General features: G+C 42.3%; 1 protein-coding gene across 2 annotated transcripts in view; it reads left to right on the forward strand.

Annotated features, from left to right (window-relative positions):
• The first annotated feature begins 306 nt into the window (after nucleotides 1–306).
• The window catches only part of LOC126354635 (uncharacterized), a 146345-nt gene continuing 122007 nt past the window's right edge, over nucleotides 307–24644 (forward strand). The window contains exons 1-2 of one of the 2 annotated variants that reach the window (XM_050004836.1): nucleotides 307–569; nucleotides 8709–8807. In XM_050004836.1, the coding sequence (XP_049860793.1) occupies nucleotides 399–569; nucleotides 8709–8807 (270 nt within the window). In that variant the 5' untranslated portion in view covers nucleotides 307–398. The remainder of the gene's footprint in view (nucleotides 570–8708; nucleotides 8808–24644) is intronic. The other variant, XM_050005625.1, reaches the window with a different exon arrangement.

Consider the following 24644-nt stretch of genomic DNA (forward strand, 5'->3'; position numbering starts at 1 on the left):
CACGTACGGTACGGTACACTTAGAGTGTAAGGAAAGTCTGAGTGTTCATTTTTGTACACAGATCAGCTGCTGTTGTTCCCTCATAATAGACCACTACTTTACTAACATGCACGACATGAAAAGCGCTTTCTGCATTACATGAGTTGAAAACAAAATGTGGTTGTCAGATCTCATCCTTCCGAGACTATACAGAATTAGTTGACAGTACTGATTACAACATAGCGGCGTGTGAGAAATATTTAGCTAGATCAATGTTGTAGCGTAAACACTGGTCTCGTATGCATATTTCAGTCCACCAGCAATAATATCGCAGGAAACAATTTCTATCGTTGAGGTATTAACTATTTTTAGCTTCTTCTTAAAATAGAATAACTGTAAAATTACGAATTTCTTGAGAAATGTTATGGGAAGATAAAGTAATTTTGTCAACTCTCAAGAAGCGAGCATTTCGGAAAGATTTACGTGACCAGCTGAAAATATTCGAAGAAGAAATCAGGAAGGAACGAGCATTTGGCGCACCTAAAAACGCCTTCAAACATTCCAGTTTCGTGAGGAAGTCATGCTCGCAGGTAGTATTTCTCAATTCGTAAATCCGACAGTAAGCAGCATTTGTACTTCTATGTTGGGGGTTGGATATCACTCATTGCTGAACAACATTGGTGATGCAATACCTTATCTCCAGAATTTTTGACTGTCACTATGTAAAATACTCATTTTAAATGTTACAGTGCTAGTTATCATTATTAAATTTTGCCTAATATTGTGAATACTGTATTAACAAAATTAGGAATTCCATGCCAAAACAGGAATATAAATTCATCTGTTGCACTATAAGAAAGCCTAGACTTTTAAGCGTTTGTTTAGCCCACATACTTATAGAAGGGAGGTGTCTTACGAGGGCGTTTGCAACACAGTCCACTAAACGACAAAGCAAATACCTAAAATACGTAGCATATACTGTTCCGTGTTATATTTAGAAAATTCTGTAAGACCCAGCGACTTTATTTGCTTCTTCAATCAGTACATATTGAGCTTAATTTTTACTTATGGCCACGGCGGCATTATGTGCTTTTGACAACCACCAATGAACGCTGAGAATTATGTGATGTTCATATTACCGCAAACTTTTCGTTATGAAATGTTCGCTTTACGAGTATAATTAATTCACTGAGCAGACAAGGGTACAGACAAGAATCGGTCAATCGCACAGCAGTAACAGTACTAATTATTACTAATTATTTACTTCATAGCTGGTCGTTGCCAACATTATCGCACTACGCCGCAGCGAAAGTAAAATTTTACTCATATTGCAGTTCGCTAATCACACTGAAATTGCTTCTTTTTCCGGGTGGTGCCAGTGCAGTGTAACCAGCTCGAACAACGAAGTAGAGCGCCTATGTACCGTAAAAGTATAAAACCACCAATAAACGTGACTTGTTTCCGCAGAATAGTTCAGTGAACTGATGCTGTACATTCATCGCCACTTTGTCTACAAAGACGCTTTAAATCCTGAAACTCTTCTCTTGACGATGATGAATCATTGTTTTGGCGGATATCTCCACCCAGTAGGCTGGGGAAATCAACCTGCAAACCTCCAGTCTGGATGGTATATTTTTTATTTAATTTTTTAACTGGTGTTATTTCTTTCACTACTATTTTAATGTTACTTCTTTATCGATTGCTCTGTTATAAGCTGTGTTTGTTAGTTAAGTCTGTCGCTGACATATTGCCTCAGGGTTTGTGTTTTCGACGGTTGTAATCTGAAGAGATGGATGAGCGTTTAAAGAAATTTTTGTATGGGATCAGCCGTTTCCATATGTTGTTGCCCGTATCTGCCTTTTGCTTCAGTGACTGACAATAGGTGCTCTGTACGGGTCGTACCAGGTGTAGTTTTGTAATGTAGTCCGATTAGAGTCTGCGATTGCTATTATCAGAAGCAGCAAGTCTTTTGTAATGATACTTTGATTCAGACCTCCTCTGGCGCCGTATTCGATGAGAGGCGAACCAAAGTGTGTAAAACAGGGATGCGCAGATCGCGGGAATCATGCGTTCCCCCATTGATGTGATGGCGGCCCGCCCCTCACCGTTCGTTCTTGCCATTTTTTTAAATTTTTCTTTTTACTTATCTTTCATTCTCCCCCGAAGTACAGAGAGCGAGCCTTTGTAGACCTTAACTCTTTTGAGCCCAGTGTAGCTGGTATGGGGCAGAGGAGACCCAATTCAGAATAATAACTTGTCTCGCGGCATGGTATTTTGGAGCTTGCGGCCCTTACGTAGTCACAGTAAGCAATTTATGGCCCACGCTACTAGCAAGTCGTTATACTACTGGTGTAATACAAAAGCCTCTGGGCGTGCTCCACCAATGTGCGTTCTTAGTAATTTTTTTTAGATTCATTCATTTTCTGCTCTTTTGTCTTCTGATTCATCAGCATGTTTTCCGTTACAGTAAATAGTTATGCTCATAGGCATTGCTGGACATTATTTCTTCACACAGGAGATTAAGCGTGATGTCTGTTGTACTGAGTTGATTGCATTGCACGAAGTGATGGTGGCCGAAAAACAGTTGCTGATTTTTTTCTAGTGTTTGACTTCAACTTTATGTGTCATTTGGACATCCACCTTTCAGGTCTACGAAGTGTCTGACGTTGATGAAGAAGGCCGCCGATCATCAGCCCACTGTATCGTTGGAGTATAAGGCCAAACCATTGTTCTGTTTTCCTGGCTGAAATATGTATGTAGGCCATGTAAAGATCGTAGGTTGTTGAGTTTAAGTAAGAGAATAGCACACTGAACATCTCCAGCTGCAGATGTGACAGTTGGATAGCTGTTCTACTGTTTCCACTCTCGCACGTGCTATTTGTTAATAGTGATCTGATGCAGGCCAAAAGATGTGGAAGGAATCGTGGATGGCACAGCTCATAAATGAGATCATTATACCAAATCTTGTTGAAGGTCCATTCAGTGTTGACGAATAGTGCCATGGTGCAATCGCCTCTGTTCAGGTTGACGTCCACATTTTCGGATTTTTAACTCATTATAAAATTTGCAATTTATATTATCAGCACCGGCTGAAAATGTTAAAATTTTTACGTGCATTACTTCAAGAGCTAATAAAATCGGTAATCTTTTATATAGAAGGCTGTGGAGTGCTGTGTTACAAAGGTTAAATTACATGTTTGTATTGGTAGCGCTGTCAAAAACAGTATCGTATCGTTTCATAGTATTAATACGTCTTGTATGTTGAAGTGCTAACGTTTTTCCTAGGAAAAGTGATGAATTGATTGGTAAATCTCTCAAAAAGTAAAGTATGACGCCAAAACGAAGGTTTTTTTTTTTTAAAGAAACCTGGGTTTCATGGTAATAGATTTTCTAATAAAGAGAAACATTGTGTTTAACTGTGGCGTAAGAAATTACAGACAGTGAAATACAGGCAGACGCATCAGTATCAAGAGAAACACCCATTAGTGCTTCGAAGATTAAAACAAAACATTGTGATACACAGATTACTCAAAACAGAACTGATGCAAATGGTAGGTTAGGTTATATTCCGATAGATTTACACAACCTAACAAGGGTGTTGAGGTGAATGTGTGTGTTGTAAAATATGTGGAGCGCCAATTAGTTTACATGAAGACAGTGAGGTATCAAATGGACTAGCCAGGAAACTTATCATTAACTGTGCCAGTTGTACATATATTCATTCATTTTGCAATTTTGATAAGTGTAAAGGTAATTATTTGAAGTAAATGTTAGGTGGTTTTATGGGTTGAGAGCTATTGGCAAAGAACACACTGCATCAGGAACAATGTGTGCCATGATGAATATGACACGCCCACCTTGTAAAATCTACAAGTATGCAGGTTTTATTGGAGCTGCTGTGAAATCTGTTGCATGTGAGTCAATGAAGGGTGCTGCAAACGAAGCTGTTGAAATAAAAGATGGTATGACTGACATACCAGTAGCTTTCCATGACACTTGACAGAAGTGCAGCTACAGTTCTAAGAATTCTGTTGCTAGGGTGACCGGTGTGGATACTGGAAAGGTAACAGATTTTCAGATTTTAGTCAAAAATTGTTATAAGTGTAAATCAGGGAATGAAGAAGGGCACATCTGTGACAGAAATTATGAAGGAACAAGTAGTGGTTTGGAGGCCTCTGCAGCTATTGACACTTTTAGTCGATCTGTGACCGAAAGGGGAGCGTGTTACACTAAGTTCTTAGGTGATGGAGACTCATAATCATATAACTGTGTAGTAGCCGCTCAGCCTTATGGTAATAAGATTATCACAAAACTGGAATGTGTTGGTCATATCCAGAAGAAATGGGCACCAAACTGAGGAAGTTGAAACAAAGTTTGAGAGACAAGAAACTTTCTGATGGCAAAACCATAAGAGGCAGTCTGACAGACAAAACGATTGATGAACTACAGCAGTATTATGGGATGGCCATTAGAAATGATACTGAGAATTTGTTGAAAATGAAACAGGCAGTATGGACTACCTTCTTCCATAGACTGTCAACTGATGAAAAACCGGTACACCACCTTTGCTTTCCTGGACCTGATTCATGGTGTAATTATCGCAGTGCCCAGTACTCAAACAGTTCATACAGCCATAAACATTACATCCCAACAGCGGTCATGGATATCATTAAACCTATTTACGGGGACCTGGCAAATACTGAATTACTGAACAAGTGTCTGCAGGGTCAGACTCAAAATCCCAATGAGTCTTTCAATAGTCTTATATGGACTCGCCTATCAAGAAATGTTTTTGTTGGAATGAAGACACTAACGTGCAGGGTCAGTGATGCTGTTATTGCTTTTAATGATAGCAATATTGGTAGGGTGAAAGTGCTACAGTATATGCGAATTAATCCTGGAGCAAACTGCATCAGAGAACTTGAACGGATGAACAAGGTTCGCATGGATAAAGCAGAGTATGCAGCACAGTTAGCCACTAAGGAAAACTTGGGAAAAGATCAAGAGGATAATAGACAATATGGTGCAGGGTGTTTCTGAGTGACTAAAAATAAAAAAAATTAAGCATATATTAAGTGAGTTGCAGTCTTTTGAAACTTTAGAAGCCATTCATGAAAATTTACATTTTGTGTTGCATTTTCCCTTAAATCTCAGAAACCACTTCGAGTAGAGTGTTCAAATTTTCAGGGAGTAATAACATACATATACTGAGTCTACTGAACTAAAAGAAGAACATAATGTTATGTGTAATTATAATAATTTAGGACAACGTACAAAAAAGTACGCAAAATTTTAACTGTGTAATTAACAGTGGCTGAAATGCAATTATTATAGTTCAGTAGACTTAGAACATACAGTTTAATGTCCTGTGAAAGTTTCATACCAATGGTTACAGTGGTTCCTGAAATACGGGGAAGCCAAGTCACTAAATTTAACATTGTCGGGATAGGGCGTTCCAACTCCCCTTAACAGTTCTCAGGGAAGAATTTTGAGTTCGTCTATGAATCTGCGAATTCTGTTGTTTGAATACGTTTCATAAACTTTTCCCACCACATGAATAACATATACGGTCAGTAACTGGAAGAAAATGGTTCAAATGGCTCTGAGCACTATGGGACTCAACTGCTGTGGTCATCAGTCCCCTAGAACTTAGAACTACTTAAACCTAACTAACCTAAGACATCACACACATCCATGCCCGAGGCAGGATTCGAACCTGCGACCGTAGCAGTCGCGCGGTTCCGGACTGCGCGCCTAGAACCGCGAGACCACTGCGGCCGGCAGTAACTGGAAGAAATACTTACGGATTCTCGAGATTTGAGTACCATGTTGATGCGAAATTCTTTCCATAAAGATAGCACTGTGTCTAGAAGGAGGGCTGCGTTGGATATTTTTCATAGGCCGCCGAGAAAGAATGTCCGAGGCAATGATTTTATTGTTTTCCGTGTGGTTTCACCTTGACAAATGGTAGTGTTTTGGTTCCCAGTTTCTAGGATTTCGGAGAGTTTTTTCCCATTTGGCGAACAAGGAACTTGGCTTGGGGTTCAGTGAGACAATAGCTTTTGATAGCTCACGGAGAGTGGTATATTGGATCTGATGCACGCAATCGTCGCCGAAAAGGATGTCTGTGGGAGGCTGGCGAACATTTGCACCTCTTTTCGATGGTCTGCGATTATGTTGTTATTGTCTCTCATTATGATGAATATTTTTGAGGAGGTATTGCTTCTAATTACACTGACAGAAAAAAATCGCAAACCGAAAAGGAGCTGTCCAACATAAATGAAAGTCGGTAGGCGTGTTTCTACAGCTGAAAGACTATGTCTATGCAAATTTCGCGGCAGTCGCGTAAAGAGTGGTCTAGTAGCGCCACTATGAGGATGCAAATCAGGTTTGCTGTAAACACATGCCGCAACGGTCGTGAACGTTAGTTCCAGCTGAGATTGTACGTGGTGAGTTGACGTTAGTCCAGAATGCGTTTAAGGCGGCAGAGACACCGTTATAAACACCTAGATGAGTTTGAAAGAGGTCGTATAATAGGGCTATGAGAAGCTGGTTGTCCCTTCTGCGATACTGCAGAAAGATTTAGCGGGGATGTAGCCACTGTACGCGATTTCCTGGCAGCGGTGGTCACTCGAATATTCGGTCGCAAGAAGACCGGGTTCCAGACGGCCATGTGGCCCTACCGAGAGGGAAGATCATCGTGTTCGACGTATGGCTCTGGCGCATCGTACTGCATCTGCAACAGTAAGTCGAGCAGCAGTTGGCACCACAGTGACATAACGAACTAATACAAATCGGTTACTTCAAGGACGGCTCCGAGCCAGACGCCCTTTAGCGTGCATTCGACTGACCCCAAACCATCGCCATTTGCGGTTCCAATGGCGTCAAGCGAGAGATCACTGGAGGGTCGTTTGGAGGTCTGTTGTGTTTTCTGATTAAGCTGGTTCGGCCTCGGTGCCAATGATGGCCGTGTCTTGGTTAGAAAAAGGCTAGTTGAGGGCCTGCGACGAACCTGTCTGAGTGCTAGACACACTGAACTTACATTTAGAAATATGGTGTGAGGTCTGGTAACTGGACCTGTTGTGCTGCCATTCATGAACAGCATTCCAGAGTGTGTTTTCCAACAGGATAAAACTTGCCCACATACCGCTGTTGCAACCCAACATGATCTACAGCAGGAGCGTCCAGCCTTTCTAGCTTACCTGGGTCACATTGGAAGAAAACGAGTATTTTGGGCTGCACGTAACACACTTGACATTAACGATAACCTTAGCACCTCGATTACACTTAAGGTCAAGTTTTAATAAATGATGGGGCAACACCGGGTGATGAGACAATAAATCAGATAAATACATAAAAGGTCGCCAGACTGGTGAGCCGAGGATTACATCGTTATGGCCCCAGGTCACCAAGGTGTTATGGGCACACTTCCATTGATACCAGATGATACGGCATAGTCTGAGACAACACAAATCAAACCACCAGAAGTGAATGATAAGTGTTTATTGGCTTTGCGTTGCCCTTGTCACACGTAGCCCATATTTTACGTTACAGTTTCATTCTTTACCATTCACTAAGTTTTCTGATAGACACTGTAATGAAGTATTGTAAAAGTCGTTCGCACTATATTTCTAGATACACATACTACTTTCATCTGATAATATTTCGTCTTCCTAAATCTAGTATCGATGTTTGATTGTTTTTAATCAGTTTTCGAAATTTGCCAGTAGGCCTATATCACAGGGATTTTCTCGCTTTAAATGAAAGCTCAAAGTTCTGTAGTACGTCTTGTGATTCACCACAGATCTAGATGATATATTGCCGTTTACTGCAAGAGAAATGCAGTCGGTTTCACGGGTAAGATATATGTGCAATTCTATCGCACCCGTAAGCTAAATGTGCATTTCACTCGCACCCATGTAATAGAAATTTTGTTTTTCTTTAACGCCATTACTATAGTATTGTGACAAATGTCAACCTGAGACATATTTTTTACTTGATCGGAATCTCCAACAGCTGCAGCGATATATATGGATGCCTTTTCAAAGTCATCTCTAGATTTCGACTAAACTTTTCAGCAGCCGCGCATTCCGAATTGAGAAGGTTAAGGAAGTGACTTCCAGCTTCTTCCACTCCCAGGAGCTGTTTTCAAGAAAGGTGTACAGCTTACAGATGAAACTTGCTTTTCTTTCCTTGATCTATATCTTGACTCGTTCCATATCCCTGAAGATTGTCGCCCGCATCTAGAGGTCGTGCAGTAGCGTTCTCGCTTCCCACGCCCGGGTTCCCGGGTTCGATTCCCGGTGGGGTCAGGGATTTTCTCTGCCTTGTGATGGCTGGGTGTTGTGTGATGTCCTTAGGTTAGTTAGGTTTAAGTAGTTCTAAGTTCTAGGGGACTGATGACCACAGATGTTAAGTCTCATAGTGCTCAGAGCCATTTGAACCATTTTTGAAGATTGTCCATCTTGATGGGATTTACAGAACGCTACGAATGTACGAGCACTGAGAACAGGCATGCTTTCCTTGTTCTTGTTTACTAGGAAACGAACAGTGACTGCAAGAAGCTGTGACAGTGTTTTGTCGTTTTCTGGGAAAGAGAGCTAGTGTATAAACTGAATTACTTTTGCGGATATTGTTGTTAGCAGTCTCGCAGTAATCGTAATGTTTTAGCATATTTTCAAAAGCTGTTGCATGTAACGTAACCTAGTTCAAAGCTTTCTTGTGTTAAGGATACTACTGATCCAGAGGAAGTTACGCACAAAACTACTACAGCTGGAATCACAAATGGAGCGGGAGAAGACTTAGCTGAGAAGCAACCGGACCTAAATGTAAGTGCTACCTAGAAAACATTTTAAAACTTCCTTCCTAAGCTGATGGCAATAAATAAGACTAATATAGTCAGGAAGTGATATGTTGGTAAGTTCTGGCAGCAGAGCAAAGCGAGATGTTAGTGAGGAGGCAGGAATAGATGCGTTTTCCTTTAAATCATACTCTGGTAGTTGACAGCATCACCAGGACTCAGTTATTTGGGTTCCTTAGTGTATTATTATCCTAACTCCATTAGAAGAATGCAGTCATGATGCCCATCGTGGAACTGTGTCCATTATTTAGTTAAATTATATAGAAGAAAACAACCAGGTAGCCAACACACCGGGTTGTTTTCTTCTCTTCCCTGCGGACTTCGCCCCTCAGATTCTGTCGATTGTTTGATTATACGAATTTAATGTTTCGACTTCTACTCATCTCCAGTGAGTGGCAGAGTTAACTACTATGTTTGTTTATTATCTGCTGTGTCTCCTGTGGCATGTGTTGTAATAAACGATGGTCTAAATTTTCGATATTTAAATTCATTTTATAGAGATGAACCCCTTTATTCCCGTTTTTACCATCAATTTAATAAGAATCACACCCACGACTCACTTGTCAGAGCTACCACCTTCCAATCCGTTTCCCTCGCAGAGTTTATGAAATTCATCTGGGTTGGAGGGCGGCAATCTGCATATCGAGGTGGCTCATTCGATTCAGATCAGTGGATTGGTTAGCCACAACCCAGTGGCATCTTGCAGTTACCCAAATTTTATTGGTTGTAGAGCTAATTTTGGAAATTTGTGGTAAGGTCTTATGGGACCAAACTGCTAAGATCATCGGTCCCTAAGCCTACACACTGCTTTAACTAACTTACGCTATGGACAGAAGAACACACACCCATGCCCGAGGGAGGACTTGCACCTACGACGGGGGGAGCCGCACGGACCGTGACAAGGCGCCATCGACCGCGCGGCTACCCGGCGCTGATTCGAGAGATAGCCTTCGTTTTGCATGTCGGTACTCCAGTTGCTATTTATCGACTGACATTGTTGTTTTGGTCATCAAGTTGGGGAGGTGTGCTTCAGTTTATCTAACTGAATTTTTTAGCTGTTACTGTGACTTGTTGGTCAATTGCACTATATCGTTTAGTAGTAGTAGTAGTAGTTTTATTCATCCGTAGATCTCTTTTTACAAGGATATAGGACATGTCAAAGTATTTACAAGCTTAGATCAATTTACAATAAGCTAATTCGTATACACATATATTTACAGACTTCTAGTTAGAGACAATCATTAGATTTTACTCCTGGTATACAATAATTTATTTACAAATAACTCATTAAATAATGTAATGCCACACTATTCACTCATATTTCACTATCAGTCACTGCACACACTATACACACATTGTTTCATAACACTTCACTCACTACATATACACACACACACACACACACACACACACACACACACACACACACACACACACACACACACGCACACACAGGTGATCCTTGGGCCATTTTCTGTACTGCAAGTTCCCATTTGCTATCCTGAAAAACTGAGTCAGCATCCCTTCATAATGAGTGAGATGTTGAGCTCAGAAAGAGGAAGAGGTGTTAGTAATGTGCTATGCATAGCTTGAGGGGAGAGTGTCTCTAGAAAGGAAAAAAGAAGAAAAATAATAAAGTGAAGGTGTTATGTGGAATATTGGATGTTTTATAATCATCATTATTATTATTATTTGTTTGTATAACATTTTTTTATCAAACCCCTACTCTGCTTTATCTAAGTAATCCTTCAATGTATAAAATGTATTGCATAACAGGTACTTTTTAGCTGCCTTCTTAAATAAGTGTATTTTTGAAATTTCTTTAATCTCTTTTGGTAATTTATTGTACAGTTTTATTCCTTGGTAGAAAATGCTGTTTTGAGTTTTATGTTTATTTTTTCTTGGTAAATGTAAGTTGAGTCTATCTCTTGTTGCATGGTCATGGACAGAGCTGTTTGTGCAGTAATTGCCAATGTTACTTTTGATGTGTACAACTGACTGGTAAATGTGTTCACATGGAGCAGTTAAAATTCCCAGTGTTTTGAACAGATCTTTACAATGAGCTCGACTACTATTTCTGGTTATTATTTAAGCAAGCCACACATATTTACAAATTCTGAGTATGCTGATTTGGTGTTTGTGTACAGACTTTGCAATGGAAACGCTGCTAATTGTATAAAATATGGTTGACGATTTCCTAACCGCAGAGTACCAAACTCAAGAGTTGTAAAGAGATAAACAGTCTTGGCAGCAAAACAGGCTTTATTATTTTATATTTTGCCTAAAACGCGTTTCGCCTTGTTTGAGGCAAATTCAGATTGGCCTACGAAGAAAATACAAACCTTTCTTAAAAATGGCATGATCCCTATTGAGTAAAACTTCGGACTACCAAGGAAACGTACTAAAGCCAACTTACTGGCACAACAGGTGTTAAACACATAGGCTGCCGTCCATGCAAATGTCTCAGCAGGCAAACACAGTTGTCAGTATTTGAAGAACATTGAGTGGTGCCAGAACATGTAAAACGGCATTTCGCGCATCTTTATATTTTGTGAGGCATTTCTGTTGGTCTGATCCTGTTTTGTTGTCTTCTGATCTGCGTTATATACTCTACAAGGTAATCTACTGCATCTTTGTTTTGCAATATGTAACTTAGGGGATTAAATGAGTTACTCGCCTTGAATGGCGTTTTGGCTATCTTTTGGTTCATTTTATTTTAATAGGACACTGTACGAAGTCTCTTAAAACTCGACAAGGGCAACTATCTACTGAGGTCTTTTATGTATTTTAAACGTGACTTCCTGTGTATTCAACGCTATTCTATATCAGAAAGCTATTTTTTTTAATCTGTTGTATGTGTTGTGTCTTTGATGGACAAGATCAGTCATAGGCTTCTTAATACTTTCGGCTCTAATATTTCATTTATTTTTATTTTGAAGGGGCACCACACAATGTTCTTCTGTTGTATGTGTTGTGTCTTTGATGAACAAGATCAGTCATAGGCTTCTTAATACTTTCGGCTCTAATATTCCGTTTATTTTTATTTTGAAGGGGCACCACCCAATGTTCTTAAAATAGTGACAATGGTGTTTAACTGCTAATACATTTGCGTGTACGGAAGCCTACGTGTTTGAAACCTGTTGTGCACGTAAGTTGGTTTTAGTATTTTCCTTGGTAGTCCGAAATTTTGGTAAATCGGTGTAATGCTATTTGTAAGATAAATCTGAATTTTCTTCTTAGGTCAGTCTGAAGACTTCTTAAACAAGACGAAATGCGTTGCCGGCAAAATACACTACTGGCCATTAAAATTGCTACACCACAAAGATGACGTGCTACAGACGCGAAATTTAACCGACAGGAAGAAGATGCTGTGATGTGCAAATGATTAGCTATTCAGAGCATTCGCACAAGGTTAGCGCCGACGGCAACACCTACAACGTGCTGACATGAGGAAAGTTTCCAACCGATTTCTCATACACAAACAGCAGTTGACCGGCGTTGCCTGGTGAAACGCTATTGTGATGCCTCGCGCAAGGAGGAGAAATACATACCATCACGTTTCCGACTTTGATAAAGGGCGGATTGTAGGCTATCGCGATTGCGGTTTATCGTATCGCGATATTGCTGCTCGCGTTGGTAGAGATCCAATGACTGTTAGCAGAATATGGAATCAGTGGGTTCGGGAGCGTAATACGGAACGCCGTGCTGGATCCCAGAGGTATCGCATCACTGGAAGTCGAGATGACAGGCATCTTATCCGCTTGGCTCTAACGGATAGTCCAGCCAAGTCTCGATCCCTGAGTCAACAGATGGGGACGTTTGCAAGACAACAACCATCTGCACGAACTGTTCGATGACGTTTGCAGCAGCATGGACTATCAGCTCGGAGACCATGGCTGCGGTTACCCTTGACGCTGGACCACAGACAGGAGCGGCTGCGATGGTGTACTCAACCACGAACCTGGGTGCACGAATGGCAAAACGTCATTTTTTCGGATGAATCCAGATTCTGTTTACAGCATCATGATGGTCGTATCCGTGTTTGGCGACATTGCGGTGACTGCACATTGGAAGCGTGTATTCGTCATCACCATACTGGCTTATCACCCGGCTTGATCGTGTAGGGTGCCATTGGTTACACGTCTCGGTCACCTCTTGTTCTCATTAACGGCACTTTGAAAAGTGGACGTTACATTTCAGATGTGTTACGACCCGTGGCTCTACCCTGCATGGGCAGCTTTACCTGTACATGCCATCCAAGCTCTATTTGACTCAATGCCCAGACGTATCAAGGCCGTTATTGCGGCCAGAGGTGGTTGTTCTGGGTACTGATTTCTCAGGATCTATGCACCCAACTTGCGTGAAAATGTAATCACATGTCAGTTCTGGTATAATATATTTGTCCAATGAATACCCGTTTATCATCTGCATTTCTTCTTGGTGTAGCAATTTTAATGGCCAGTAGAGTATAAAATAATAAAGCCTGTTTTGCAGCCAAGGCTTTTTATCTCTTCAAAAGATTTATCACTGGTTGCTGTACCATCCCGCCATGAGAAGGAAAAAGTTCTATACTCAAGCGTGTTTACTTGTACTTTTAGTAAACTGCGTGCGACTGCTGCTGTGACCATCTATCATGTCTCATCTGAACGAGCACACAAACTGTAGCCAATATAAAAGAGATTGTTAAGTTGATAGAACATAGTCCTTCAACAAACACACACAGATTTATACATATATCAGTGTTCCGTACAAAAGAAACGGGAGAAATTACGCAAGCACGGATTTTATCCTCGCCATTTCAGTACCTTCGAGGAGGAGGTTAAAGCAGATGTTTGGAATTTCGTCGTTGGCTAATTGCAAGTCGCAGATTAATCCCATTTATATTGTTTCCTGATGAAACCACTTTCACTCGTGAAGGTATCAGTAACATTTACAACTCACATCGGTGGGCTGACGAAAACTCATGTGCTTTTGTGGAGAGACATTTTCAAAAATTCTTCTTTGTAAACGTGTGTTATGGTATGCAGACAACCTTTTAACTGGGTCTTCTGCGTTACCGCATAGTCTTACAAGGGCCCGTTATCTATACTTTATTGAAAACCAGCTTCCGTCATTATTGTAAGAGGTTCACGTGGCCACAAGGATGGGCATGTTCTTTCAGTATTGACAGGGCCCCTATATGCTGACGTGGCATACCTCGTAATGTCGTGTCGGACCTTCTTCTGCGCGGCGTAGTGCAGCAAATCGACTTGGTAAAGACTCCACAAGTAATTGGAACTCCCTTGCAGGAATACTGAGCCGTGGTGCCTCTACTGCCGTCCATAATTGCGAAGGTGTTTCCACTGCAGGATTTTGTGAGCGAACTGACCTCTCGATTATGCCCCATAAAAGTCTAATGGAATTTCTGTCAAGCGCTCTGTGTGTCCAAATCATGGGCTCTAAAGTCTAGAATGTTCTTCAAATCGATCGCAAACAGTTGTGGTGCGGTGACATGGCGCACTATCATCAATAAAAATTCCGTAGTTGTTTTGACACAATAGGGCTACAAATGGTCTTCAAGTAGCCGAACATAATCATTTCATGTCAATGTTCGGTTCAGTCGGACAAGAGGACCAAATCTTCTCTGTATAAACGCAGCTCACGCCAATATGGAGCCTTCACCAGCTTGCACAGTGCCTTGTTGGCAAATTGGCTTCATGGTTTCGTGCGGTTTGTGGCACTCTCGAACCCTACCATCAGCTCCTAGCAACTGAAATCGGGACTCATCTGACCAGGCCACAGTTTTCCATTCGTCTAGGGTCCGACTGTTATGATCTCGAAGAATGAAGTTATAATGAAATCTAGACCTTTCGCTGCTTACATGCGTTGGTAAATATCAAGGGGGACAATTGAAAAATGTGTCCCGCGACCGGGACTCGAACCCGGGACCTCCTGCTTACATGACAGACGCTCTATCCGAAGGAGAGCCGCTGCAGGCGATGTTATGCTGTGTCAAAGGCATCCGCGTTGGTCACTGCCATCATAGCCCATTAACGCCAAGTTTCGGCGCGCTGTCCTAACGGATACGTTCGTCGTACGTCCCACATCAGAGTTGCTTGTCCGTTAGCACTGACCGTTAAGTGAAGGCCTTCGTCAAATAAATTGTCCTTGGTGAGAGGTAACGTCTGAAATTTGGTATTCTCGGCACACTCTTGACACAGTGGAACGCGGAATATTGAATTCCTTAACGATTTCGGAAATGCCGTGTCCCATGCGTCTAGCTCCAACTACCATTCCACATTCAGAGTTTGTTGATTCCCGTCGTGCGACCACGATGACGTCGGAAACCTTTTCACTTGAATTACCTGGGAAGAAACCTATGTTCAGATGGGAGCTCCCCAGTTGCTGCCAGCCCATCAGCGCCCTGTCAGCTACGCCGCCAACGCACCCCCTTACATGGTCGTTGTGAAGTGACGGTCTGCTACAAGAGCGTTGACAGAAAATTAGCTTTTTATGCCATTGCTTTGGGACATGCTCAGAATATTCTTGGTCTCAACGCTTTTTGTGCATAATGGCATCCAACTTGATATTTCAGTAAACATGATGTCGTTAGTGTCTTTGGCTGACCTTGATAGACTGAGTGAAGGGTTCTCACCGCTCTTAGACCCCTTGCATGTTTGTGCCATCAGTTACGCAGTACACATTGAATTGAAACCATCAGCTACTCCACATTATTTTGCTGCCCATCTAGTTCCCGTCGCGCTTCGCGACACGTTCAAAACCGAAATGGACCGTCTCGAAGTATTAGGCATATTGACGTCTATTTATATATAAAAAAAAGAATATGACGCACCACGAAGGAATTATCCTTGCGGGACAGAAATCGGCAGACGTGATGTATATGTACAGACAAAGAAATAATTACTATTTCCGAAAACTTGGATTATTTATTCATGAGAAAGAGCTTTACAAATTGAGTGAATAACGCGTTAGTCCTCCTCTGGACCTTATGCAAGCAGTCATTCGGCTTGAAATTAATTGATAGAGTCGTTGGAAATCCTCCTAAGGGATATCGTTCCAAATTCTGTCCAATTGGCACGTTAGATAGTCGAAATCTCGAGCTGGTTAGAGGATCCTCCGCATAATGCTCCAAACGATCGCAATAAGAAAGAGATCAGGTGATCTTATTGGTGAAAGTGGGCTTTGGAAAACGCGAAGACAAGCAGAAGAAACTCTCGCTGTGTGTGGATGGGCATTTTCTTGCTGAAAGTAAACCCATGATGGCTTGTCATGAAGTGCAGCATAACAGGATGTAGGTTATCGTCGACGTATCGCCGTGCTGTAATGGTCCCACAGATGACAACAAAGGGGGTCCTGCTATAAAAATATATGGCACCCCAGACCATCACTCTCGTTTGTCAGACTATATGGCGCGTGACAGATAGGTCGGTACTACACCGCATTCCAGGACGTCTCCAGATACTTCTTCGCTGGTCGTCAGGGCTCACTTTGAAGCATGACTCGTCACTGAAGACAACACTCCAGTCAATGCGATTCCGGACATAAGACGTGTATGGAGACGCTCCAGACAGTGGTAGGATACAATCCTGAGTGTTGCCAGCCATACTGCCTGATAACCAGGACTGATGGTTTGGGGTGCGACGTCCTGTTATAGCAGAGCCCCTTTGGTTGTCATCCGTGGCACCCCTACAGCACAGCAGTAAGTTGGCAATATTTTACACCCTGGTTTTTTGTCGTTCATGCAAAGCTATCCTGGGCGTACATTTCAGCAAGATAATGCCCACTCACACAAGGCGAGAGTTTCTATTGCTTCTGTTTGTTTTTACCAAACCCGTCCACGGCCAGTGAGATCGCCAGATATTTCCCCAATCGAGAACGTGTGAAACATTATACGCAGGGCCGTTGAGTCAGCTCGGGATTTTGACGCTCTACCGCGCTAACTGAACAGAATTTGGCACAATATCCCTCAAGAGGCCATCCAAAACTCTATCAGTCAATGGCAAGTCGAGTAACTTCTTGCATAAGGGCCAAAGGTGGACCAAAGTGCTATTTACTTGCTATGTGAGTGTGTGGGTTTCATTTTGTCAAGTTGCAAAATGGTTTGATCCAACAAGTACCCTTTGGCTCCTTCAAGAAACAAATTCCACCTTACACTACTACAGAAATCAGACAGACGCTGTTAATGTACCAACAAGAACTGCTTGAAAAACCTTCAGCAACAAATTTCTTCTAAAATCGTCCACTGTAAGGAAAAGACTCAAAAATATTCTATATTCTTACGTACCTAGTGGAATACTTGGTACTGGAGTATTGCTAGTTAGTCTAAGAAATCATTAAACGAACGAAAAATATTATTTATTGCAAAAAAAATTCTGAGAAATCAAGTGAGACTTTTTCTTATAAATTAATAAATTTCCAGGCTCTTTTCGTAACAGCAGACTGCCTCTTATGGATAGGAATGTTATTATTTTGCAAAGTATGGAAAGGTTCTTTTCTCCCTTTTCTTTAAGAATGTTATTTACTCGGCAGAATGGCTGAGAGCCGCACTTACACAACTTGAATAACTATTCTATGTATGGTCAAGGCTGTTGCGTGAGAAATGTAATGGAGTGTACTGTTATGGAGGGCAGGTGGGGCTCGCATATGCTGTAGCGCACAATACCATGAGCTGCAACAACTGCTGCCTGCATCGCTCGCTGCTGACAAATGACACAACTATACCTTTCTATCTGGATTGACCTTCGTCAATCAAACTGTCCCTACACCTTGATGAAGTCAAGGACTCCTATCTGACCCTAGTCTAACTACTGGCGTGGTACACCGGTCAGATAACCAGTCCACCGCGTTGCCACTCAATATTCGCTCGCAGGCGTTTAACTAGTACTCTGTCCATCTTCACACCACACAATAAGTGTGGCGGCCAACACAGTGAACAACACTTAATCGCGAGCGACTCAATATAGCGTATCACTCTGATTCACTAACGACAGAGGTGTCTCTCAGTGAAGTACTGAGGAGAGACTTTGTTCCTCGCTCTTTGCGTACACGTACAAGTGCACTCGCTCTCGTTACATATTCCCGCTCCAAGAGCAACAGCAAAATGGCCCCTTTTTCTGAAAAAGTTGCAAGGGTATATCATTCGCTGTCTTCCCTCACTCCTCTGGCTCTTTGCGTCAGAAATATCCTGCCAATCAGCGTTGCTCCTTTAAATGGGAGAATGACGTTTCGTTTTAGTCGACCAATGCGGAAATGTGTAGCATTTCCGTTAGGCGTATACTGTCCCCAGTGGGAACTCCTTAATTACGCAGTTGGTCCATGAAAAAATGCGTCTTCTGGGCACTCCCAGACGATGTAGCGGAATTTGCTTTTAAGTCGAACATGGGGGTCTTTATCCCTTCGCTCTGGCAAAAGCTGTCCTCTCTCTGGGCGGTCGCTTCAGCCAAAGTAGGTATCTTGTTGACCCACCCCTCTGAAGGGATGGACCTCCCAGCGGGCCGGCCGCCTCCCTAGAACGAATAATTCCTGTGGCCGTCATGTTGTGTATTCCAGCCTCGACTTTTTCAATCTCGATGCGCACTTGCGATTTACTTATTAGATCTGCATATCACTCAGATCAATTCATACAAAATTGACTCTACCTTATCGAGTTTAGGTTTGAATGAAGCATCTTGATATGCAGAACACGATTGTGAGGACGGAATATGTAAGAAATGAAGGTCAGGAGACCACGTCACCTTATAGTTAAGTTTGTGAAGTTGTTTCTCTTGAATAAATCATCCAATTTTTGTGCAGTTGTAATCATCTGTTTGTCTGTAATGCACATCACACCTACCGATTTCTGTCCAATTCGGATAATTCCTTGACGTCGCATCTTTTTTTTTTGTCTTAGGGTGTATTTTTCCCTCTTCTGTATATTGTTCTTGTCAGAAATTTTGGATATAAGAGCTGTTAAGCTAATTGTGTAATAGTTCTTGCATTTATCTGCCCTTGCTGTCTCTAGCAGTGTGTGGATGGTATTTATCTTAAAGAGTTACAATCGTTCCCAGGCAGAGAAAATTATTTTGGGGAATTTATCTCCCAGACAACAGTAATATCCAAATCTCTCAGCCTCCTGAGCAAGAAAAGCACCCGATTTCAGTGGACCTCTGTTAGCCAGCAGGCTTTTGATTGTTTAAAGTGGATCCTCTGTCTTGCCTTGTGCCTAGCCACATTACATCATTAAATCATTGATTCTAACCCCAATGCTTCCCAACTTGGAATTGGTGCAGTTTAACAAGATCCTGATAGCAGAGAACATCCCACTGCACATGCCTGAAAGAGATTAAATGATACTCAACTACAACCAAATACGAAAAGAAGTGCTATCGGTCATATTTATGTACAAAAATTCACTAATTTCCTCCTACAGTCACCTTGCCGTATGCCACAGCATCATCGGTAAACAACTGCAGATTTCTGCTTACCCTGTCTGCCAAATGATTTGAGGAAAAGGCAAGCTGTTTCGCACGAGCGGTGCTTTTTAAAACAATGCTGATTCGTGGACATAGGCTTCCCGGCCTCAAGAAAATTTTGTTGTATTCGACCTGAGACTGTGTTCAAGAATTCTACAGCAAACCGATGTTAGGAATAGTGGCCGGTAATTTTGCAGATTCGTTCTTTTTCTCTTCTTATATACAGAAGTCTCCTGCGCTTTTTTCCTGTCGCTTGCGACTTTGGCGATTTTGCGATGGGCGAGAGATACGCGATAAATGCAAGCTAAGTAAGGGGCCAATGTCGTAGAGTACTCTTTGAAAAGCCGAATTTGGATTCAGTCTGGACTTCGTGACTTACTTGTTTTCAACTCGTTTAGTTGTTTCTTTACGCCAGGAATGCTTATTACTATGCCGTCCATGCGGGAGTGCGTTCGTTGGAAACGACGGTATGTTTGTACAACTCTACTGTGCGAACGATTTCTTGAACGTGAAATTTAAAACTTTGGTTTTCGTTTTGCTGTCTTCAGCTGCCACACCAGATTGGTCAAATAAGTGACTGGATGGAAGCCTTAGACCCACTTAGCGGTTCTACCTAGGATCAGAATTTTCTCGGGTTCTCTGCCAGATATTTTGCTTAGGTATGACGGTGGTAGGAGATATATGCTTCGCGTATAGATCTTTTCACAGACGCACGAATCTCTACTAACTTTTGATTGTCATCGTTTGCACGTTCTCTTTTGAACCAAGAGTACAACAGCCTCTTCTTCCTCGGCATTTTCCGAACCTCGTTATTAAATTATGGTGAGTCTTTTTCGCCCTTAATCCACTTACTAGGCACGTAGTTCTTCATACTACGGTCTACAATGTGCTTAAACGTTGCCCATAATTCGTCTGCATCGTTCTTACTGGAACTAAGTGATATCAATTCATTGTCTAAGTGAGCTGATTATCTGTTCTTTCCTGAAGAAACACTCATCTAGCCTTCTCAGCTGATTTATTAACTTCCGTAACCATAGTTGCTATAAAGTTATCATGATCGTTAATCCCCGTGTCTGTACTGTCGTTGTCGATAAGATCTGGCGTATTTGTAGCTACAAAGTCTAAGATATTTCCACTGCGTGTAAGTTGCCGAACTAGTTTTCAGAAAACGTGTCCTAAAGTACTTCGCATTACTCTCTGTCTGTAACCCTATACATAGATATCCCAATCTACACTCGATAGCTTAAATTCACCTCCAACTAGTAATGCATGATCCGGGTGTTTATGTACTACAGATCATATACATTCTTTGAATGGCTCTAGAACTGTCACAGAAGAATGAGGTGGCCAATAAAAGTATCCAACAATTAACTTGGTTTCATCTAGACCTGTTATAAGCGACCAGATAATTTCACTGTCACACCAACTTCGACCTCAATACACACAATATTTTTGCCTACTGCAGTGAATACCCCCCTCCTATGGCCTCTAATCTGTCTTTCCGATATACGTTCCATGACTCGCTAAATATCTCAGAGCTTTCTGCTTCAAGTTTCTGCCAGCACTCGGTTCCAATAATAATTTGAATGCAAGAAATTTCCTGGAGGATAGTAAATTTGGGAACTTTGATACGTATACTTGAGCAATTTAAAGATAAAATTTTGACAATAAAAGTGTCTTTACTCTGAACATGATCTAACTTTTCTTGCTGCGTACAGAGTGATGAGTGTTCATCAGAGTACCTCAAACTACCACCTATCTAAAAAATCTTCATGTGCTGCCCTGTTACCCGAGTAGCCGCTTCCATTGTGTAGTAGACTCCTGACATATCAAAGGGAGTCCTACAAGTCCCCAACTGATACGCAGGTCCATAAATCTGCAGCCAAGGCTGCCACAAAGTCGACTAACCCTTTAGTTGAGACTCTCCACTTGGATCCAAACCAAAGGAACCCGCTCAACCCTGAAAACTATGCTGCAAATTGCGAGCTCTGCTTGCATCCCACGCTTGAGGCCGACAGCCACCACCACATCTGCCAGCCATTTGCATACACTGAGGGTGGCCTCAGAACTCATCGACATGCTCCACTGGTGCTGAGCTATAACTTGTAAACGTCTGCACCCTGCATGCTCGAAGGTCTCATATTAGGCCGCCTCCACATCTCATATGAGGGCACACAGCAGATACACCCTGGACACATTGGCTTTCTTTCCAGCTTTGATAGCTAGTATCTCCCTAAGGGGCTCCATAATGTGCCGAATGTTGGAGCTCCCGATAAATAGTAAACCCCTCCCCTGCATGCCTGTTCGGACCCTGCTGAATGAGCGGCCATCGGTCCACTTACAGGGTTAATGGGCAAATTCGAAACTCGATTACAGTATGCTCTTTCTGACACGCCGACGTAATTACGTTTCACACTGCCAAGCGGCCTATAGTGCCAGAGGGTTGCAAACTGCTCAGCCGCACCCTGGCACCAGTACTGCGACTTCCGAATGCCGTGGTGGCGCTGTAATTAAGAGGTCCAGCATATAGTGAAGGGAGTGGTCCATTGCGCTCCCGGTCGCGTCAGTGATACAGTGATATCTGAAATAACTTTTGTTGGTCGAGCAGTGTTTACAAAGGTATAACTGTATGTAGAGGTGCAGTTGGCAGCTGCGCATGAGCACACTTGCGATGAAGAAGTGATGACACCTCGTCAGCATCTTGTGACGTCACTACCAAAGTTCAAGGCCATTTTCAAGTGCTCTTGTGACGTCAGTGGCGGGGTGAGGAAGGTGCTGCCCACCCAGACATTTTGTGATGAATAAGAACAGCTACCGTCTCAGTACTCTCGAAGAAAGCTCGTTGTCCACTCAGATAGAGACTGTCAACTATGGCCCAGGATACCAGTTGTCATGAAGACGAGGCCTTGGTCACTCACAATGCATCCACCAAGACTGCAGGAGATGCTCGAGAGTTTGCCAGGAGGCTGCACGGGCTTGCCTCGTGGTCAGTGCGACGATGGCAGCTTGCAGATCGTCTGCAATGACCCCGTAGTGGAGGAGGGCTGGCTGCTCACCAGTCTTCTCATCCACGATGACCCAGTAGGCAGCAGTGGCAGACCACAATTGTGGTATGCATCAAGTTGGCTGCCTCTCTTAGTCAGAGTTAGCAACCAAGTAGCAGACTGGCCATCGTCGATCAGCTTGTCATGGTTTCACTGAAAGTGTACAGATTCTCATTCTCTCTGGTTCTAGCGGCGTGAACAGAACAGCAGCACGATAGAAAGTTTCCCTATTTAACTGGTTGAGCCCGCGCCTACGGCGTAGTGGCTGTGGATGGATGAGCGCACCTTGTCCTCCATGCCTCGCTGTGATAATTACAATAATAATTCTGGGTCGCTGAGCCCGGTCTTTTCTGTCTGTGTTTGATTTTATAGTGGCGCTCGGGTGGTGTAGTTACAAGATGTTACCTCACAGTACCTTGCTAATTAGCACCCCAGTGCTTGCGTGTCTGTCCGCGCCATTGCGAGGTCTGTTGCACTGGCAGTACGCCTTGTTGACATAACAATTGGCACACCAGCCCAATTTTAACGTACTCTAGAACTTAACAAAATTTTAAACCTGCAAAATTATTTTCCTGCAGAACATACTTCCCCTATTAAAAAAAAAAAAATCGCCCCGAACTTTGATTCTGCTTATCCTCTACATTATTTCTTACATCTGCATACATAACTGTACAGGGTGCAAAACTTAATTGCTCTTGGGAGCTGGCTTACATGGATCGTTTCCTAATCCTGTTTTATCATTCTAAAGTTTGAGCCTTTTTTACATTTATATCTCACTATCCTTATTTCCTTCTCTTACAAGTTACACTAATTTTACAGTGAATCAGGTGGTTTCTTAATCCTCTGTTTCGATAAATCATCTGGAACTTTGTTTTTGATTAAAAAAAATTACCTTTATATTCTAAAAACAGACACCCGTAAAGCGACACTTGTACACAAATTACTTCTGGTACTATCACACACTATATACTGGTGGGTGGCTTCAGTCACCTCTCTTATTTTGCAGTTGCTTACAGATTGATTCCGTCTTGCAATGCCGTGCTTTCTTATATCTTTTCTTTTTAAAACCAACTTCCTTCTGTTCTTCGGCACTTTATCATGTTCATTGAATCATGCCGTATGCATTTTACATGGTTCTAATTTCATGATTACAGATCTTTACGAAATTGTCTCGCTTTTAGCTGAGACAACGTTCCCCAAAATTTAACTATGCTTTCAAGAATAATTACGCGACATCTCTCATACTCACTATTCCTATAACATTTTAAGTGTCGTGAAATCTACCCTGGTCCTCAGGCACACATACCTGAAAGGATTTAGTCTTGTCTGCTCAATCTGTAGATTTACAAGCATTTGTCTCCTTCCCCACTTCCCCTCTCCCTGCCTTTGGAAAAGCGGCGCCACACCAAGTGAAGACGAATCTGCGTCCTTCAGTAATAAATATATCTGTACTCGTTCATTATTGACAGCATTCGCAACACAACTGACATCATGAACAGCTTCCTGTGCATATTATCTACCTTAAAATTAAGTCTGCAGCTCCACTCTGCACGATGCAAATACCAGTGGCTCATGTACTTCCTTGTACCTCTGGCGCAGGCTCCACGGCCGCAAAATAACAACCACTATACCCAATGACGTAGATACTGCTACACCTAAGTCATTGTCACCAATGTTGCTACTCACACACGCTCTTACTTTCGTATAGCACATACTTACCTTGTTTGGTATTTCCATACTTCATTCTCCAGATTTTTATAATAGTTACTTCCGCAACGCTAGTACCATGCGTATGAAGGAAACTAATAGGTATTTCTGGCACCTGTTCGCACTGTCTTGTCTCATACAAGCAGACTTTTAAACTGTAATTCATCCTCTCTGCTCCCCTCCCTCACGCCCGGTCTCTCTCTCTCTCTTTCTCTTCTCTCTCTCTCTCTCTCTCTCTCTCTCTCTCTCTCTCTCTCTCTCTCTCTCTCTCTCTCTCTCTCTCCCTCCCCCCCTCTCTCTCTCTCCCTTCTTTTCGTTCTGTCTATAATAATACTAATCCTCATACTCCAAGACCCATTTTCAATCAACCATTCCTCACAACTTCTCTGCAACTCTGCTGAAAAATTCTGGAGTCGTACGATAAGCTATTTCTTTCACTCACTCTTCTTTGATCTTTTTGTCCTCATCTACAGCTGCGCAATCTGCACCTTCAGCCTCTACCTTGTTAAGTACCTCCCTCCAGTCCATGAGTTACTTTGCACTACTTTCCTTTAAATGAGCTACTGCAACTAATAAAATTCTCAACGTTTCCTCCAGGGTAGC

This window comes from Schistocerca gregaria, chromosome 1 (assembly GCF_023897955.1).
Source record: "Schistocerca gregaria isolate iqSchGreg1 chromosome 1, iqSchGreg1.2, whole genome shotgun sequence".
In the NCBI taxonomy this organism is placed as follows: Eukaryota; Metazoa; Arthropoda; class Insecta; order Orthoptera; family Acrididae; genus Schistocerca; species Schistocerca gregaria.